This window comes from Panthera pardus, unplaced genomic scaffold (genome assembly GCF_024362965.1).
Source record: "Panthera pardus isolate Hobbes unplaced genomic scaffold, ASM2436296v1 HiC_scaffold_20, whole genome shotgun sequence".
Taxonomy (NCBI): Eukaryota; Metazoa; Chordata; class Mammalia; order Carnivora; family Felidae; genus Panthera; species Panthera pardus.
Window position 1 is genome coordinate 1,411,458 of NW_026526766.1, and position 20,913 is coordinate 1,432,370.

At 52.3% G+C, this 20,913-nt stretch overlaps 1 protein-coding gene across 2 annotated transcripts in view; it reads left to right on the top strand.

The window, feature by feature from the left end:
- The window catches only part of FAM120A (family with sequence similarity 120A), a 95,275-nt gene that overhangs the window by 23,916 nt on the left and 50,446 nt on the right, over window positions 1-20,913 (top strand). For both annotated transcript variants that reach the window (XM_019434297.2, XM_019434296.2), the window contains exons 4-5: window positions 12,069-12,197; window positions 12,729-12,825. In XM_019434297.2, the coding sequence (XP_019289842.1) occupies window positions 12,069-12,197; window positions 12,729-12,825 (226 nt within the window). The remainder of the gene's footprint in view (window positions 1-12,068; window positions 12,198-12,728; window positions 12,826-20,913) is intronic.

Consider the following 20,913-nt stretch of genomic DNA (forward strand, 5'->3'; position numbering starts at 1 on the left):
CCTTCCCCCTGCGACCTCCCCGTCCACAGCTCCGGTTGTTAGGCGAGCACGCCCGGGGTGGGCCTGTGGGTGCAGCATAGCGCAGACGACCCGGTTGCAGGGTGATAGCTGCAGACAGCGGGCTGGGAGGGGAGCAGAGCTCTGTGTGCCGTGTTGATGATCAGGGTTGTGTTCCCCGCAGTGAGAGGGCAGTGGTGGACATACTCAGAACCTGGAATCTCCCAAGGGCAGTAGAAAAGCGGAGGTGAAGCAGCTAGGCAGGATCCTTTTCAGTTCTTTCGTTTCCATAGAAGAGGTGCTGGGAAGGTGGCATCATGTTTCTCAGATTTGATTTGTCAGTAAAGAATATTTCATTTGTGTTCAGGACAGTAGGAGGCCATGTTATATGATGGAAAATTCCAGAACCAGGGATGGGGCCTTTGGAGCCCGGGTTAGTCAGCCCTGGCGGGAGTATCCCCTGGCCATAAGCATGTGCTGAGTGGGCTGTCTTTCTTTAATGTGCTTTTTGAGTTGTTACTGCTGTATGATTTTGAGTCCTAGTAAGTGGTGGAAGTTTTATTTTGAGTAAGCACTTAGTTGTTTTAATTTTAAAAATGTTTTTAGGTCGGACCATTATTTTAATGGTTTTTGTGTTCCTAAACTTCATGTTAATTTTCACGCATTTGGTGTTTTTATCCCCATCAGTTGTTCTGACCCACGGGTGTCTCCTGCCACGGAGCCCCTTGTCCACCTGTTTGGTTGAGCCCCTTTGCAAGTGTGTGCTGGCCTTTCCTGTCCCCAGACCCCCCTCACGTGTTGGTCTCCCCCGTCGTGGACGGGCCTCTGTTCTGTGTTCAGCACCACACCCCAATTGTGGTCAGTGGGTAGTGCTGGTGTCCTCTAGGCCCCCCTTCCTGCGCGGTGCTTGGAACACCCCCGTAGCTCCCTGGCTTGCTTCCGCCTCTTGTGGAACTCTGTCCACGTTAGCCTGTGCGTGCCCTCCTTTCTGATTCGAATACCCTGCCTTCCTTCAACCAACGTTACCTCTCTCTGAGGCTTCTGGACACCAGGATGACCTGTCAGGTCACATCAGGAACATTTTATCTTAAATTTTATCTATAGACTTTAACCCAGAGTTCTTTGCTCTGAACATGTGTGCACACGTCTGTCTGGACCCGATTCCCCTTTCTCTCAGGTGTGTGCCTGGGGGCCGGAATTGCTGGTTACGTGAGAGCTCCGTGCTCAGCTTCTCGAGACGCGACCAGGATGCTTTCTGTTAGTGGCTACACCGTTCACTCCCTTCCCAGCGGCCTGTGAGGTTTCTGATTTCCCCGCATCCTCACCAACGCTCGTTATTGGCTCTTTTATTTTTAGCTGTCCCAGTGGGTGTGATGTGGTTTTGATTTGCATTTCTCTGATGAGTAATGATGTTGGACATCTTTTCCTGTGCTCCCTGACCATTTGGTTATCTTCTTTGGATAAATGTCTATTCAAGTCCTTAGTCCATTTTTCAATTGCGTTGTCTTTTTATTATTGAGTTGTAAGAGGGGTGTGTGTGTGTGTGTGTGTGTGTGCCTTTTTTTTTTTCTTTTGTATTCTGGGTACACAGGTGTCATCAGACACATGATTTGCAAATACTTTCTCCCATCCTGTGGGTTGTGCTTTTAAAAACTTTCTTGATGTGGCTCTTTGATAATTCTTTTGAGATTCAATTCATCTCAATACCACCTTTCACTGCTCCTAGTGACTCCACTCAGTCACTTTCTGTCATTTAGGGGAGCCTTGGGGGACCTTGCCAGTCTTCCTCTTTACCTTGCAGAGCCCTTATGAGCTCAGTGCACAAGGGCAGCCAGACAACTTGGCCGCACATCCTCTGCCTCCTGGGTCTCCTCCCAGAAGAGCTCCATCTTCCCTCCTAAACTTCCCTACCCCTCCCTCTGTTACCACCACCTGCTGCTGGTAGTGTTCTCACGCGCTGACACTCGCTGTTGGGCCTCCGGGGGCCCGCCACTCACCTGCCGGTGTCTCCCTTCCCCCGGGAGCCCGAACCTCCCGGTGGGCCCTCGCCAGCTGGTTGGGCAGCTCCACCTGCCTCCGGCTCTGTGTCCACCTCCTCCCTCGATGGGAGTCGTGGGCGGCGCCATCCCTGGCTGAGACCACACCTGACCTGACAGTGAAAATGTACAGTCGCGGCTGGGGAAGGACCTAAACAAACGGAAATAAGCACTGCGCTCGTGGATTCAAAGACTTACTTAGATTTTACTACTTCCCTATCAGAATCCTAGCAAGCTTGTGTTTTTGTAGAAATTGAAAACTGAGCTTAAAATTCACGTGGAACTGCAGAGGACCTAGAATAAACCACAAGAGTGTTGAGAAGGGACAAGAGAGTTGGAGGGCTTCACCTCTCCCTGTGAGGCTGTGCTAACCCAGGAGGTGTGGTCCTGACACGGGCCAGTCACTGGGTCAGCAGAGCGCAGTAGAGCCCAGTGGAGGCCTGGACACGTGGTCGGAAGGGGGAAGGGCTGGTGTTTTCAGTAACTGGACGTCCCTATGCAAAAGTGAAGAGAATATAAAAATCAACTCCAGAGTAAAAATCAACACTAGAGGAAACGTAAGAGGAGACCTTTGTGACCTGGACTGAGGCAAGGATTTCTTAGTGAAGTGCATAAAAAGCAAGTGGCTGAGGGAAAGGAACAGAGTGTGTCTCTGGTAAGGAACCCGTGGCCAGAATTTGTAAAGGACAGCACAGTAAGAAGATACAACCCAGCCAGAAAAGATGGGGGCACGTTTGAACAGGCATTTTCTGGAACGTCCAGTAGGTGCACAGAGGTCCTCCGCGTCATTAGGGAATGGCGGTGGGACCGCCACTGTGGCCACTGCTCTGCCAGGTGATTGCTGGGAGCACAGCCAAGCGGCCACCCGGATGTGGCCGGGCAGCTTCTTACAACTTTGAGCACGCACCTGCCATGTGACCCACGGGACCTCAGACCGACCCCACGGTCGGCTGGTGAATGGTGGGTGGAAGGGTCACACAGGGAGGCCTGGGAGTGGGGAAGGAGCAGACTTCTCTTCACCGAAATGGCAGATGCCAGACACTGAGGAGCTCTCTGAGACTCCTGTGTGAGCCCAGAAAGAGTGGCGCCCGGAGAGGAAGCAGAGGGCAGTCGCTGTCTGGGGCTGGCTGTGAGGGCACGGGGGCCATGGGGCTGTGGAAGGGCTCTCTTTCCAACTGTGTGGCGGCGGCACTGAGGTCTGCCTTCCTCAGAACACGGTGACCTGTCTGCCTGAGGCTGATGGGTTTTATTGCACATAAAATACCTCTGTAAAACGGATTTGAAAATCACGGTTCCCGGTGTGAACGGGACTGCAGGTGTCCGCAGGTAACCCTCCCTCCTGAACGTGTCGTACACGTGCGTTGCTGTCTTCCAGGCTCTCCTGGTTTTACTGCCCCCACTTACAGGCCCTTCACCCCATGCGGGGCTGCCCCCGCTGCCCGTTCCCCCGGCCAGGCCCACGGCCATGGCCCTTTTCCGCTCGGTCCGAGGCTGGTCTGTGCTGTGTTCTCATCCGCGGCCCTGCACACCCGCCCCTTTGCTCTCGTGGACCTCGCTTTGTATTTGTGCTCCAGTCTTCCCCACCTCCTCCCAGCTCCCTGTTGCCCCACATGTCTCCTGAAGATGGTCTCTAGTAATGTGTCCAACAGCTTAACCCCGCGTTGAATTTGGGCCGCCACAGTTGGCCTTTGTTCAAGGCTGCTGAGGACACAGTTGACATCCATGAATTAATGAATGGTTTTCACCTCCCGGGGGCATGAAACACTCAACCCTCAGCCCCCCTGCTCTCCTCACCCTGGCAAACCCCTGCCTTGCTTCCTGGACCCCAGCCTGGTTCTGTGTGCCTCATGTGCCGTGTCCCCTCCCTGACTCCTGTTGTGTGTGGGTTCCCGAGGGTCCACCCGCACCGTGCTGTGGCCTCATGCTTTCTGGCACGTGTCGATGACCATCCAGTGGACCCAGTGTCCAGCGAGACCCCTTCCCCGACTGCAGCGTGTGTCTCACCCCCACCCACCAGGGCATCTCTGTGTCCACACCAGATGTGGCCCTCCAGCTTGTTGTCCGTGTGGGTTTATCCTGTTTCTTAGAGAGTGATACCAACTGGCCCTGTGATGTCCAGGGTAGAGTTTGGCGGGTGTCTCTGATTCTTGCCCCCTCCTGCATCTGGTCTGACTCTTCCTGACCCGCCCTGCCCTTCCTGACCGCCTCTGGTGGCACTGCTCAGCTGTGTGTGGAGCCCTGGGCCCTTAGGCCCCACTTCCCCACATCTGACATAGTCTGACCTCATACCTCTCCTGCGCCTGGTCTTTCCGTGGCTCCCTTCGTCAGTAGCGTGGATTTGGGTTTCATGGGTCTGTTGAAAAAAAAGGATGGGGGGAGAGGGCTACTGTAGTGTTGCCTGTTCTTAATTAACCATTTCAGTAGGAATATCAGAAGGAAAAGAAGCTCGCCACCTGCCATTGCTTCATAGGAAAGACGTCTCAACCTTAGAAGAGGTGTCACTTAGACGGTTGGAGACCAGGGTGTGGTCTGCCTTGGGGCCGTGGCCGCGCCGCTCACTGGGTGCTTCCGCGAGTGCCTTGGTGGACCCCTCTGTCCTGTTGGGACATCCAGAGTGCACCACACGGCGGTGGCCTGAGGGTGAAATGCAGTGATGCTTGTCTGCGGGGTTCTCTGAGGGACCTCCTGGAGCCCGGCCAGCAGGTGTCTCCACGTGAGCCTCTGACGTCCGGGCGTTGCGACGCTGCTCCGTATGTACCGTCCTCACACTTTGCAGCTTTCCTAATGGTGATGGGGGGTCAGGTTCTGCTTCAGCAGAGCCGTTAGTGAAACTGGTGCCTTCCTCTCACCTGTCTTCCAGCGTGCGGCCAGGAGGTCGTGTGGGAGCCGCAGTACCAAGCCCCAGAATCATGGTTTTGTGGTGTGTTTATTCGGTTAGTGTGCGAGTCTGTGGGAATTGACATGGCTCCAGAGCTCAAGCCAGATGCTGTGCAGCGACCGGCCTGAGGGGGACCGAGTAGCCATGACAGTCACCCTGTCCTGGCAGGTGATGTAACAGTGATGTGCGTTCCAGTTTGCTTGTGGCTTCATGTTGAGCAGTTAGCCGGATGAGAGGATAAAGAATTGAACATCCATGCACTTGCAGAAACATACATGATGGATGGATAGCATTTCTGCAAAGTTTGGACACAAGCTGAGAGAGATCTTCATGAAGGGTGTTTTTGTTCCTGTTTTTTTCACTTAGTCAAAATTTATGTTAGACTAACCAAAATGGCAGCACTGTACCTGTGTAAATACTTGATGTAAAACTTCTTGAAAATGTTGATGTTATTACCTAATCCCTAACGGCACGCTATAAGATTTTCAAAAGCAAAATAAAATACCAGTGAACCTTGACATAATTATGATGACATAATTATTAGCAGAATAAAAATACAACTACAGCATTTTCCAAACAAAACAGAGACACGAATCTGTTGTAATTGGCATATTTTTACCTTTGCTTCACTTTCAAGTATTTGGATTTCTAACATTTATATTTTCTAATTATCTTTATAAAAAAATATTTTAAGTCACAAACTGTATTGTTTACCATAAACTAACGTGCTACGAAGTCAAACGTCCAGCTACATGCATCCGTCTCCCCATCTGGTGTCCCCTCTAGACGACCTTTTCAAATGTGCTTTATAAATATTTTCGCTGAAGTCAGCTGTGCAGCCCTTTGTGCAGGTGGGGACAGCGGTGGGTGATGAGGTATCCCCTGTGGTGACCTCCTGGGGGCTGCACACCCACACGCTTGTTGCTGTGGGTGCTCCACGAATGTCTTCTTGTTTCCACGAACATCTGAGATTTCAGATTCCCATCAGTATAATCAGTATAGACTTCAGTGGCCCCGGATCATCTATTCTGTATGAAGGAAACAGGATAAAGATTACTTTAAAAAAGTTTTTTAATGTTAATTTTTGAGAGAGAGAGAGAGAGAGAGAGAGAGAGAGAGAGAGATGGTGTGAGCAGGGGAGGAGCAGAGAGAGAGGGAGACCCAGAATCCGAAGCGGGCTCCAGGCTTCCAGCTGTCAGCATAGAGCCTGATGCGGGGCTCGAAGTCACGAACCGTGAGATCGTGACCTGAGCCGAAGTGGGACACTTAACTGACTGTTCAGTGCCCCATGTAAAGATTATTTAACCAACAGGTGAAACTTCACTGTTGGCTCTGTTGCCCGGGCCTGGAATACCGCATATCCTGGGGTTCAACTGCATGTGTGCACGCGTCTGTGATGCAGTGTAATTGGCTCTTGACTAGTTTCCAGGGTGTGTGCGGGGGTACATTTTCCTATTCGGAAGCTGGTGTACGTAAACCTGCTCAGCGAAGTCGTATATCAGAATGCCGATGCTCGTTTCCTGAAGATGCGGCAAAGATGCACGTGCCGCGCCGCTCACGGAGCAACGGGCGTGGGGCGGGGGGAACACATTTGGGCTCTTGTCAGCATGCCGGCGTGAGGTGCAAAGACAAGAGCCGAAGTGAAGAAAAATTCTCAGAATATTCGTTCTCTAAAAAGGAGAAAAAAGTCATCCAACACAAAAATATAATCTGTGGATTTGGGAACACCCATTTTCTTTGTTTTAAAAAGCAAACAAAAAGCGTGAATGGGATTGAAACCTCCGAGGAGCAGGGCAGGATGTGTACAGAAATGGAGCATGGGCCAGTGCCTTGACCTCGTGAGAGAAACGACTGATTGTACAGCTAGCTTCCCCTTGTCTTTGTGGCTGTGACACCACGCGGGATGCCCCGCGTCTACACAAGGTGGCCGAAGCCTTAGCCCACAGGACACTCACCTGCCGGTGTGCTGTCGGTCACCTCTGGAAGGGAGTTGCCGTTTCAGTGGAAACGTTTCATCCCATCATGTGAAAGTCGAGGCCCTGTCAGATGATCCTTTCTGGTGGCACATTTCAGAAAGTGTTAGAGGAGACTTTAGCGTAATCAGCATCCATCTGGGAGAGAGTCTTGGATTTTAGTGGAATCCTTTGCGGCTGTGACATAATGGATTTAACATTTGAAATGTCATGTGGTAACTGCATTGTGTCATTTATTATTGTTATTTTTTGATGTTTTATTTATTTTGAGAGAGACCACAAGCGGGGTAGGGCTGACAGAGAGAGGGAGGGAGAGAATCCCAAGCAGGCTCCATTCAGTCTCCTGAACTGTGGGGCTCGATCTCACCAACTGCAAAATCGTGACCTGAGCCGAAGTCAGGAGTTGGATGCTTAACCGACTGAGCCACCCAGACGCCCCTGCTTTGTGCCTTGAAGTGACTTTGTGGAAAAATGTTTGATTTTTTGAAACGTAACCGAGATGACATGACAGACTTACGTAAGTAGTGAGACACTAGAGCATGGCTTAAAGTTGATTCTGTAGTGGGACCCTCGTTATTTCCTTCTTTAGGGATGGGAAGAGATTGTTTTCTCGCGGTGCCAGTTGCTAACTCAGGTTGTGGCCCTTGAATGATTAGTACCATAGGGAGGGGGAATCGGGGCCCATTGCTGCCTGTGACGGCCGCTGCTTGCTGCACTGAGAGGCGTGTGGCGAGGGCTTCCTCGGACTTGGTTGTGTCCCCGCACAGTGGGTGTGTCCTGTGCTGACACCACTGGATTCCGAGCGGCCCCAGCAGGGGCACGGGCCTGTGGGCATGTGAACGAGCTGCCTTCCTGAGCGCCTTCCACACCCTCCACCTGTCCTGACCCACGGGAGAGAGCGGCACAGTAGGAAACGGGCCCGTGGGGGAAAGATGAGGCTCCGTGTAGGCGGCCTCGGCTGAGGGAATTTGTGTGGAGGTGACTGCCAGCTCCCACCAAGCAGCGCCTGCTTACCACTGTTGTCCTGTCTGGGAGCAGGGAGCCGCTCTGGGAGGTCTTTTCTAGCTCCAAATTTTTGTTCCTTTGCTTGCAAAGCAAGTAACTGACCATCACTGAAATTACTACAGAGTGCTGTAAAAAAGTGCATAATCATAAACGTTTGCTTTTTAAAAAAATATTTATTTATATTGAGAGCAAGAGAGTGGGGGAGGGGCAGAGAGCAAGGGAGACAGAGAATCCCAAGCAGGCTCTGCACAAAGCCCAACATGGGGCTCTAACTCACAAACTCTGAGATCATGACCTGAAACCAAAATCAAGGGTTGGATGCTTAACCGACAGTCACCCGATTGCGCCGATGTTTGCTTTTTATTTATTTTAAAAGTATTATTACTTTTAATTTTCTTAATTTTTTTTTTTTTTTTTTTTTTTTTTGAGAGAGAGAGAGAGAGAGAGAGTGTATGAGCAGGGGAGGGGCAGAGAGAAAGGGAGAGAGAAAGAATCCCAAGCAGGTTCCGTGCTGCCAGCACAGAGCCCAGCATGGGGCTTGAATCCACAAATCATGAGATCATGACCCGGGCCGAAACCAAGAATGCTATGCTTAACCAACTGAGCCACCCAGGGGCCCCTGCTTTTTAATTAAACAGAATTTGCTTTCTATCCTTGGACACAGAAAGTACATGTTTCCAACTTTAATTTAGGTATACTATTGCATTTTATTTAACTTTTGTCTTTTTTCCTAATGTTAAGCTTTGGGCTAAAGTTAAAGTACAACTGCTGAAAGAAAAGAAAAAAGGAGGGGCGGCTGGGTGGCTCAGTCAGTTAAGCATCCAACTCCGGCTCAGGTCATGATCTCAGGGTCTGCTGACAGCTTGGCACCTGGAGCCTCCTTCGGATTCTATCTCCCACTCTCTCTGCCCCTCCCCCACTTGTGTGTGTGCACTCTCTCTCTCTCTCTCTCTCTTTCAAAAATAAATAAACATTAAAAGAAAAAAAAAAGGAGAAGTGGGACTTTCATTAAAATATTTTGAAGCCCAGGGGCGCCTGGGTGGCTCAGTTAAGCATCCGACTTCAGCTCAGGTCATGATCTCGCCATCTGGGAGTTTGAGCCCTACGTCAGGCTCTGTGCTGACAGCTCAGAGCCTGGAGCCTGCCTCCAGTTCTGCGTCTCCCTCTCTCTCTCTCTCTGCCCTTCCCCCGCTCACTCTCTGTCTCTCAAAAATGAATAAACATTAAAACAAACTTTTTAAAAATATTTTGAAGCTTGTCGCCAAGGAGCAAACATTTCATTTGTGTGGTTTGAGTGTTAATTTTGATTTAAGATTGACAGTGACATCTTGCTCTAACTCTCCTGTAGTTGCTGCGCTGATGGGGGAGCTACATGCTCTTCTACAGCATCTTTGGGAAGATTTAGCCATGTAAAATGATGATGCTTTTTGAGGGTCAGCAAGTCCTGATGCATTTTTTTACCAGCTGAGCGTCTGCAGAGATCCCTTTGTGCATGTGGCATGTATAGATCTAGAGAGCCAGGAGCCATATTTGGGGTGGCCAGAATCTTCAGGGACTTTTTTCTTTCTCCATTGGGTTGGTTCTCTTAGCACTCAGTTTTCCAGCCTGTGGGAACATGTGATTTCTCCCATATGTGTCACGGCAAGGTTTTTTTCCCTTCATTTTCTTCTTCTTCTTTTTTAATGTTTTTTTGAGAGAGAGAGAGAGAGAGAGAGAGCGAGAGCGAGCAAGCATGCACCAGAGCCAGGGAAGGGCGGAGAGAGGGAAAGAGAGCATTCCAAGCAGGCTCCATGCTGTCAGCTCAGAGCCCGACGTGGGGATTGAACCCACAAACCATGAGACCATGATCTGAGCTGAAATCGAGAATTGGGCACTCAACTGACTGAGCCACCCAGGTGCCCCAACGCAATGGCAAGGTTTTTAAAGAAAGTACAAATTAAACATTGTCAAGAGTGTTAGAAGTTTAATGAATGGGATGTTTGCAAATATATCCATATTTAAATGTACTAGGAACCTTACTACTAAAAGGAATTCTGTGGTAAATCCTTTTGAGAATTCTATAATCTCTCATTCAATGTTTTGAGGTTATAACAGTTCCGTCTGAGTTTTAGAAGTTGTTTTGTGTGCTCTTTCTTCCCGAATTAAAGCTTCTCGTGTGCACTGAGTCCCCCGTTGTGTGCCCTGAGCCGAGCGCACATCCTGCCATCCTCTGGGCCTGGCCGGGGCTGCTGGAGTGAGGGCATCCGGGTTGTGGGGACTTCCCTGCCCCTCAGGCAGCCTTGGGGGCGGGCGCAGACCAGAGATGGTCCACAGGAGCAACGGTGACAGATGGTCCCCTTCACTGAGGCGGGATAGACGGTGTGCACCGAGGAGAGTTGGCCTGTGCTGCCCAAGTGCTCCTCCCCCAAGTGGGGCTAGCCCTTTTCATATTTTGTCCACTTTTGTATCACATTCGTTCTGTTCTCACCGTGTCGTCATTGGTCTGTCCTGTATGTAACATCCTCACACTACAGCCAGCTTACCGTTGTGGTCTGATCGTAGGGTCTCAGCGTGCTGGGTCGCACCTGCTCAGCCAGGCCCACGCCGCATTGCTGTCCCTGTTTCCGTGTGCGTTCACCGAGGGGAAGATGTTCCGTGAGGACAGCGTGGGGCTTCTGTTCTGACTCCTCTCCTGGGCTGCCACCAGCTGGCCTTGCTCCTGCCCCGCCGGGGGGCCATACACCCCGCCAGTGGGAGAGCAGACGGGACTTGTGTTCCTCCCAGACTGGCTGGGATGTGCTGTTTCTGGGGTTCGTCCCCGTGGAGGATGTGCGAGCCAGTGGGCTTTCATTTTCATGGGGTGCTGGGTTTCTAGGACTGAGCGTGTGATCTATGTCCACAGATGTGTGCGTGGCTCTCTGCAGGCCTCCTGCTGGGATGTGCCTTCACGAGCACTAACGACTGGCACACTGGGGCCTGAGAACGTGACTCGGACGTGGCAACCAGTGCTTCCAGAAAACCTGTTGTTTGTGTAAAACGAGAGTGATTGTTGTGTGTGCATCTTGAAAATTTTCTTGATGACTTAAAAGTGTAAATGGTTTTCTGGTGGGTCTTCCATGTCATGTGCTCAGGCTCAGGTTTTCTGATTTTCTTCTTTTGTGTGTTATGTGTGTTGTGTCTTAAAACAACTCAGATTTGTTATCTTATGGTGCTCAAGGTCAGAGGTTCACAGTCAGTCTCACTGGGCTCAATCAAGGCGTCAGCAGGCCACGCTCCTTCTGGAAACTCTGGAAGGGTGTTTCCTGCCTCTTCTAGCATCTGGAGCCACCACACTCCATGGCTCATGGCCCTTCCTCACTTCTTACCTCTGAGGCCAGCTGCCCTGCGCCCCGTGCACCCTAGAGGACTGTGGTGACGCTGGGCTTACCTGGACAGTCCCACGCTGGTGGGCAGGAGTGGACAGCTCTGGAGGCACAGGGTCTTTAGGGGCCTTTGTGGTCTTTGTGGCTACATATAGGAAATCAAGGTTATTTCATGCTGTCGTTCGGGTTTTTTTTAATTGCCAGAAACATAGTTAGTACCTGATTCATCTTTATTTCTCAGAGGAGGGCATTACTGTAGTTATAGCTGAAATTGGATGTTTTTTCATAGTTTTTTAGTTTTCACGAAAGAGTCTAAAGCCTTTTTTTTTTTTTTATTCTGTTTAATTTTTGTAGAATCTGCTATTCTCGGATAATATAATATTCTGCCACTTACTCCGTGTGTCTTTACCAGACATGGCCCTCAGCATTGGCAGTCAGGGATACCGTTTCCCTCCCGTTCAGAGCCGACTTGCCTTTCTGTGGTGCTCGGGCACCTGGGCTATGATCACCCAGCACTGCCTCCTTTTGGCCGTGCGGGAAGAACGGAAGTGTCTGTGGCCCAGCCTCTCGCGGCACGTTCACTATGGTGGGGCACAGGGTTCTGGGCTCGGAGTTGACGGGAGCCCGGCTGCAGACATGTCGGAGTTAACACATGGCTGCCAGGCTCCGTGTGGCCTTGCTGGGTGGAAGTGGCTGGCTTGTATTTAATGGTTCCCGCGCCAGTCTTCGGGCCGAGACTCACAGCAGGGTAATGAGCGGCTGTGTAAGGAAGCGCTGCCTGCAGCTTCCGGGCCCTGCACGTGGGATTCGTGTGCTGACCCGTGTGCTTATTTCTCAGGTCCGGGCTCACCAGCTAGTCCTGCCGCCCTGTGATGTGGTAATCAAGGCTGTGGCCGACTACGTCCGCAACATCCAGGACCCCTCAGACTTGGATGCCGTAGCTAAAGATGTGTTCCAGCATTCTCAGGTACGGGCTTGGGAGGACGCCTGTGAGGTCTGCTGCTCCCAGATTCCTTACCGTGATCGGGACCTTTCTCCTAAGAAGACAGACCTGTCACGTGGGCTGAGTAGAAGTGAGGACATGACTTGTCCATCCTTTCGGGCGATGGTCAGGGATTTCTTCCACCTTTTTCTGGAAAGGAACGTGAGTGGGTCAGGGTAAATAGAAGACGTGAGGTTGGTGTGAACTCCCTGCCTCTCTGGAAAGGTGAAACCACTGCCCCGTTTGCGGGAGATGGGAAGGAAACCCTCTCCCGGCAGCAGGGGAAGCCTGGGACCCCGCGGGCTGCGTTGCAGACCCGGCTCTCCTGACTGCGTGCCAGGAGTCAGTCTGAGTAGCGTTTGATTCATTGATTTTCCAGGAAGATTTTAACGTTATTCTAATCTGTTGGTAACTTGAAAGCTGCAGGTTATGACACATGTGCTGAATTGTGAAAGTATGTTCGTGCACATGACCAGTGGCATGTGATTTACAAAGGTTTTCCTACGTTTATTTCAGTCTAGAACAGATGACAAAGTTATTCGATTTAAGAGAGCAATTGGATATTACTCAGCGACTAGTAAGCCTATGGCATTTCACCCACCACATTACTTAGGTAAGTAAATCAAAGCCTCTGTGAGGGTTGCTGACATGCAGTCATCGAAGAGATTTAAATGTTGGCCCGGTAGTCTTGGAGGTTTCTTCATGTGAAGTGAGGCATCCACAGTTACAGGGACGCATAGAGCCGAGGCCCCTGGGAAGACTCTGCAGGAGCCCCTGCAAGGATTGAGGAGCAGGAGAAACGGACCTGGCAGTAGGGGTGGGCCGGGGGGTGTCCAGGCGTGCTCTGCGGGGATGCCCTCTGGGCCACTTCAGCAAAGCGGATGGCTGTTTTCTGTTTTGTTGCCTAGGTTTTTTTGTTTTTTTGTGAAAGACCAAATTTGACTCAGATTTGAAATCGGGCAATAAAAATAATTATAAGCCATTTGCCTGAGCCTGCTTGGGAGTAATGCTGTCATGGGAGGCTGTGAAGCCGAGTGGACCTGCCGGACTCCTTCCTGAGTCCAATGGCCTTTCTCTGGGCCCAGAGCCATGGAGCTCTGAGAGATTGTGCTGTTTGCCTCCAGTTCCTGGGGTGGTTAGCAAGCTCCACTGTTTACTGGTTTCAAAAGATTAATCCCAGAGTCAGAATGTCCCAGATAATTGTTCTTTATGTGGTACGTTTGTTGGCTTGCTTAGGCATAGCGCTGCAGCAGTGTGCATGGGGGGCCCATAGGTCACAGGTGAGTGCTGGCTGCTGGTGGCAGTCTCTAGGGTGCCGAGTGGCTGAGGAGAGGGGGTGGCATTGGCTCTTCTGCTGGCCTGTCTGCTGTGACCCACGTAGGGCGGGGCTTGTCTTCCTGTGCCTGGGACATCGCAATTTCTGAGTGTCACTGTCCAAGGCCATCAGCTACCAGCCATTATGTCTCAGCACCTTGCTTTAACTCTCTGCGCACCGGCTCCCGCCCCTCCCCTAGCAGTGTCCGGTCGGGGGCAGCCAGGGCCCCACCAGCCACCTTTACCCTCCTGTTCCTGTAGGAAGGTATTTGACCGAGTGATTTAATCCAGGAAGAGCTGTTGAACCAGGACAGTGAGAGGACCGGGGTTTGGGGTCACTCTGCCGGACAGAGGGTGACATGGTGGGGCAAGGTCACATGGGGCCGTGGACACCGCCGGGACAGGTGACAGGCAGGGTCTGACGCCAGGGGCGAACATTCTGACCCCACGGCCTCTGGCCTCAGGCTTCCTGGTTACGGAGATGGCTGCCTGGATGCATGTTAACATGGAAAATATACATGACATGCTCTGTGACACTGTTCTCAGGGGGAGGGGGTCTAGAGAAGACAAGGAGCGGTCTGCAGCCACAGAGCTGAGGAGGAGCTCGCAGAAGGGTGTCCTTGCCCCTTGTGTGTCTGCCCTGACGCCTGGTCCTCGTGTGGCATGGTAGTCGAAATGGTCGCTGCAGTGCACCTGGGACTAGAACGTTGATTCAGGAGGGGGAGGCGGGACGGAGAAAAAGGTACTAGTTGGCGCTGGTCTGAGCTGCTAACAGGGTTGGCAGTGTGCAGAAAGACAGGATGGGCTTTAAATTTGCTTTTAAGTTTGTGCTGCTGAAAAACTCGTAGTGTCATATGAAGTGCTTTCATGTTCTTAAGTCATCAGACAGCACGTGAGGTAAGCATTTTATGGATGAAGGTGACACTCCCGGAATTTAGTTTCACTTCCTCTCAGTGGGTTTTGGAGAGCGGTGGTGGACTGGTGAAGAATTTGAGTGTTTGGGGCAATATTTTCCAGCAGGTCAATGTGGGCAGTAACCAGCCGTACAAGCCTTCTCTGCAGCGTCTCCTGGCGCTTCTGACTGTGGCAGAGACCTCAGCCACGGGGCAGGGGTTTGGGGCAGCGGAGAGTGTGGGGTGGCAGGGGTGTGGCCTGAAGTGTGTGGTGACCCAGGACAGAAGTCAGGGCAAGACTGGGCAAGGAAGGTGCATTTCAAGTTGCATACACAATTTGGAGCCAGCAGAAACCGAGTCATGCGAAACTGCCTGTGTTGTTTTTTTTCCTGACAAATGGAAAGAAACAGTAATGTGAAGATAGTGCCTTTTGCCTGTTAAGTGCTGTTAGGTTCCCGCTATGGCACTGAGCAGGGAACGGAGAGCCTAGAAGGAGCAACTTGGAACGGGGGAGAGGCTTTCTCTGCAACTCAAGGTAGAACCCAACACATTTTCCATAAAAATGTTTTTGTAAGCAGTAGACAGATCCGAAATGGTCTTTTTTGACCTTGGTCCTTTACATTATTGTCTAGGAAGACACATTCAGAGTTTTCAACGACCACTGTTGGAAGGTAACTTTCTCATTCATTAGAACCTGTCTGTATTAATCATTTTAGAAACAGGAATATGTATAGCTTTATAGATCTTTTAAGCATCATGCTAGCCCTTGGAGGCTGTTGGGAGTGAAGATGGGGAGAGTTGGCTCTAACCAGAGCTTTCTCAACCTGGTTGGAATCGAGGTTCTTCCCCAGAACTGCGATATCCGGGTCTTCACAGGGCCTCAGGAACCTGTATCTTCCAAAGGAAAACCTCCCTAGTCCGGCCCAGGTCAGGTGGACCAGTGCTGGGCAGGGCTGCCGGGTTCAGGCATCTTCTTCTGAGCCCCGGTCCTCTGCAGCATCGAGGAAGCCTCTGCTCTCCGCACAGGGGCCGAGGGTGTGGAGTTCACAGGGGGAGATGCACACTCACCTGCCCCGTTGCCCCACGGGGCTGGGAGGCCTGGTTTGCACAGCGTGTCGTCCTTTTCAGGGTGAAAGATGGATCCAGTCCATACTGTCACTGTAGAGTGGGCCCCCAGAAACTATCTGTTCTTAGGTGGGTTTCTAAAATCAGTTACAGGTGAAATTAGTATTTATTTTGTGGGAATTTATTTGTCAGAAACACGGTATTGGGACCGGGGACCTAGAGATGGTTATGTTTTGTGCTTTCCGCCCCAGCACACGGTGCCTGCCACGTCCACCAGAGTCCCCAGTCTGAATGTAGGCGCACGTAAGACATGTCAGAATGGAGTTGGCAGCAGCGTGTGTGGTTCCTGGATGAACCATACTCCTTAGACCCTGGCTGTGCTTCAGAATCATTGCTGGAATTTTTGAAAAAAAACGACAGAGCTGCTAGAGGCCCACCCACCTCAGGTCTGTGAATGGAGATGTTGTAGGCTCTAGCGATCCTGGTGTGTTTGTTCAGAGCTATGTGAGTGAAACCGAGGCCCAGTGAGTCTGAAGATACATGTGTGTTGTCTTCCTGGCCTCCCCCGTGAAACGTCGATGAGCTCCTGCTGCACATTCTTCAGAACCGCCGAGGTCTGGAGCACCGACAGCACCACGTGCTGGTGAGGAGGCAGCGCGGCAGGAGCGCCCGGTCACAGCTGCCGGGAACGCAGACCGGCCACCGTGGATGACCACGTGATGGTTTCTTGGGAAACTGCTCATCCTCTTACCATAAGGTTCCAGCAGTCACGCTCTTTGGTATTTACCCAGAGGAATTAAAAGCTTATGTCCCCACAAAACTCTGCACACGATGTGTACGGCAGCTGCACTCATAATGCCATGACTTGGAAGTAGCCAAGGTGTCCTTCAGCAGGTCAACGAGTAAATAAATGGTAGGCCCTCCAGGCAATGGAATGTTCTTCAGTGCAAAAGAAAACGGGTTATCAAGTCAGAGAGACGTGGGTGAACCTTGATTGCATTCACGAGGTGAAAGAAGCTGATCTGAAAAGGATTCCGCCTGTGTGACATTCTGGAAAAGGCAGAACTGTGGAGACAGTAAAAAGTCCATGGAGGGATGAACAGGGGGACGATAGGATTTTAGGGCAGTGAGACTATCATGTGTGACATTGTAGGGGTGGATGTATGTCCGTGTACGTTTGTCCAGCCCGTAGAATGAACACGTAGAGGGAACCCTAACGTAAAATGTGGGCTCTAGTCAATAAGCACGATGTGTCAAAACGGGGTCATCCGCGATGACTGCTGTGTCACACTGACTAGCAAGGTGTACGGTGTGTGTTTCTTCCCTGAGTTTTCCTTACACCTAAAGCTGCTAAAAAAATAATGTCTTTTAATTGAGAAAAATCTCCTTGATGCATCTGGCCCGTGCCAGCACTTGCCGGGTGCTGGGCAGCGTGGCCGCGCAGGCATGCGGTCCGGGCCCTTCCTTGCACATGAGTGAGATGCGGCTCCCATGGCATGCGAGCAGGTGGTTCAGACTGAACTGATGCTGATGAAGTCAGGCCCTGTTCTGCTTGTGGAACTAGTGTCTGAGCTGAGGTTTGAAAGTAGAGGAGGAGTTGAGCATGGTGATAATGGGGAGGAAGTCTCTTCCCTCAGAGGAGATGGAGGAGATGCGTGTGCGCCGGCCCTGAGGTGGAGGCGCTGGGTGTGCAAGGAGCCCAGGTGGCGGCGAGGGGAGGAGACGGCAGGGGCAGGGGTACAGTTGGGTCCCAGCACGGCCCAGGCTTCAGACTTACCGTAGGGGCAGTGAAAGAGGGAACGGGTTGTTACAAGTTGCTTTGTAACTGTCACACACCCCTGTGTGTGTGTGTGTGTACAGTCAAAACCAACTTCAGGGGAATGTTCCCGACAGCCCCTCCCCATCTCCCCATCAGGTTCCCTGCCCACCAGCTCTCCTAATTTTGTATCAGTGGTTCTCTTTGCCTTATCGTGTGTACCCCGAGTGCTAAGTGGAGACGTGGAAGAAGGCAGGCTTCCCTGGGGGGCTCCGTGGGTGGAGTGGCCCTGGCCCGGGTCAGGGAGCACAGGTGGAGCCAGGAGTAATGTCGGCTCGTAGGAGATGGGAGCAGTGTGGCAGGAACTTGTGTGGTCGGAGGTGAGGAGGAGGCTCCCGGGGCTCCCCCAGGTGTGTGTGGCCCTCAGCAAGGTGCAGGGAATCGGAGGACAAACCGGCTGCTACCGCCCTGAGGGACGTGGAAGAGGGTGGGGTAGGCGGCGGGAGCGGCCCACCCCCCAGGCCTAGTAAAGGGTAGGGCTCGGAATGGGAGGGGATTGAGTGGGCTTGCACTGTCAGAAGTGGGGGTCTCGTGGCACCTGGTGCACGCGTGGGGGCTGTGGCAGGGAAGTCGGGGATCTCAGAGGGCTTCGCAAGTCACCGGCCCCAGAGCCTACAGGCCAGGGGAGCCTGCCGGAGCAGGACTGTGCCGGCCTGTCAGAGGCGGTCTCCTGGGGCTGTGCCGGGACGGGAGCTGCCACCAGGAAGCCGAGACCTCTGGGTGCCCACGTCCTTGCTGGCCTCCTTCCACCAGACCGGCCGCAGGCTGTTGATGGCCGGTGACGGGTCTGCAGGAGAGCATACCTGCCTGCTCTCTCACCTGGGAGGAGGGGGACTTGCTGTCGGCGTCTGGGGGCCGGGGCTCGAGAAGGTGCGTGTGCAAATGTGAGGGAGACGAGGGCTGGTCGGTGACGTCATCAGACTGTCCCATCAAGTGGCGCTGGGCTTTCTGTGTTAACAGTCTCTTTGTAAATACAGCTCTACCTCCACACAACATACCTCCCAACACGTCGGGGCAGGGTCAGCAGATGTCACCCCAGAAACGGAGACACTGTGAGTAGAAGGATGTGGTCCCCACAGGGCTTCAGCTGATAAGGCAGGTCCATCTCTAGGAAAGCAGGGTCGCCCAGGCATGACCACACAGATGCAACGGTCACGCGACCTGCTAGGAGCAGAGAGTGATGGCATCTTCACCTGCGCCAGTGGGGCGAGTGCGAGTGAGGAGCCCACGCTGCCCCGTTCTGCCCTGTCCGATGCCACCTTGGCTGGCCTGCCGCTGCGCTCACCCCTGGGCCTCGGGGCCATGCGGGACGGCCCTACACGCTATAGACGACCTGCCTGCTGCCGGTTGGCGGTGCGTGGCTCAGGCCCATCGCCCCAATCACCGTATGGAGGTCTGCCTTGGTCCCGCGGGGCAGGTGCTGCGCCATCCTGGCTGCTGCCTGTGCGTGTCCCCTGGAGCACTTCCAGCGTTGTGCTATCGTAACGATCACTTTTTAGCATCCCCAGATGTTCCACACTGTACCGTTGCTCTACTTTACTAGTAAGTTTTTGAAATTTGGCATTTAAAAAACATTTACGTGATAGTCATATAGTTCTTACCAAAGCCACCATTCCTGTGGTCTCTGCTTAAGCTTTTTTGTTACGGAAAGACTAAATGTGACAGTGATGCAGAGGGCAGCGTCGTGAGCAGCTGTGTGCCCACTGGACGGCTTTAACAGATGGTAAAGTTTGTTTCACATCTTTCTTTAAAGAAATACATTATTAGGCTTTTCTGGAAGTCACATCTATCTACCTCAAGCAGGTTTTTATATTTTCCTACCTCATACATATGGAGTAACAAATGGTGGTGTTGATCTGTAATCAAATGCCGTGTTGCACGTGTCATTCTGCCCTTGCTATTTTTGGCGATGTGACCATGTTCATCTCTTTCTGTTTTTATCTTGTAAAAGCCGATGTGCATGGGATTAACGTCAAGCCCCCAGGGGTCTGACAGCGCGTTCCGCCGCAGAGAACCGTGGTGTCTCGTGTGGAACGGAAGGTCTGCTTACTCTTCCTCCCTTTCGAGTCTTGAGCATCGTCCTCAGACTCACAGTGTTTTCCCAGGACCTTTCATTCAGATTTTTGTGAGTTTATTTTAGTCCATGTGCTATGAAGTGATACAGGCCATCTGGTCTCATGTCTTTTTGAAAGGTCATTTTTTTTAAAAAACCTGAAAACCAGTCATTTTTTAGGAACTGAAACCGCATCTGCCTTTAGCAGCCACTCGGCAAGGTGTCTTTGGGAGGTGGACCCGCTTGCCGTGGGGTCTCCTGGTGGCTTCTCAGGGCGCGGTGACAGGAGGGCACGGCCTGTCCGGTCCGCAGTGGACGGAGACTGGCTTGTTCTGTCGGGCTCACACAGCCACGTGGGTGGTGTGCCTTCCTGCCCCCGTCTCCGTCGGCCCACATGCACGGCGTTCTTTGCTGCGGGGCGCTGCCATTCCCGCTCAGAGGGAGGGGGCCAGGGGCTAGACAGATTTGGATATGACTCAGGACGCGTCCATCACTCGTGAGACCCCTGCTCTTGAAGACTCGGGCACCGCGTGAGCTTTGGCAGTGCTGCACCCCGTGAGGTCCACGTGTGCTGCCCAGACTCGGCAGCGGTGGAGGTGCTGGGTGAGCACCCCGGTGGCTCCTGGCCCTGGGAGCTCTGTGCCCACAGTGCCGTGGTCAGGAAGGCAGCCCTCATCCTGGGGAACCGCTCGTGTTCCTGGAGTTTGGGGCTCCTGCTGGCCCGAGTGGCTTCCCCGGGGTCCCTGGTTCTTTCGGGTGCCCGCTCGCTTTTATTAGCAGAGCTGTGCGGAGCCTGCTTCTCTCCGGGTGACAGCCTCTGGCTCCTCTCGGGAAGGCCTTGCCTGGTGTCAGCTGCCCCAGCCGCCCTGAGTTCTGGGAGCTGGTGCTTCTGGAAACTGACAGCGTTCGGCCCCTCCCGCCTCTGCCTTCACGCCGGTCTTTGGCCCGTGGGGCCTGCCTTCCAGAGGTTACTCATCTGGAAGAGGATGGAAATAAGTTACACAAAATTCTCCTTCATGTGGCTTTATGTCTTAACTTCTGTAGAATATCACTATTGAGTAAATACATCCCTTTGAATACAGTTAATGGCGTTGGGAAATTTGACCTTTTTTGTAGGTCTTGAAACCTAGTATTGGTGATAGGGAACATATTGACTTACTCTTTGAATCTGAATTTTCAAATCTGTGTTTTTTATGCCACACCTGAAAATCGTGCATCGCGCTCATCGGCATTAGAGAATTTAAAAATTCGTTATTTTGTCACTCTTGTTGGTTTTGGCTAGCGTGGCTTCTCTGTGGTAACGTGCCTGGTGGTCAAGTCCGTGCTGGCTGGCCGGGCTAGCTGGTTCCCGGCAGAGCCTCCCGGTCGACACCGTTCCTTCCAAGATGTGTGTGGTCTTTAGAGGCCGCGGGGGGGGGGGGGGGGTGCGGGTTGCTGGCAGCATGTCATCCCGGGTGGCTCCCATGGCACGCTGTCCGGCCGCCGTCTGTGTTTTCCTCATCATTCGCAAAGAAGTCTCTAAACATTGTTTTCATCATGAGAACATTTTTCATACGGCGA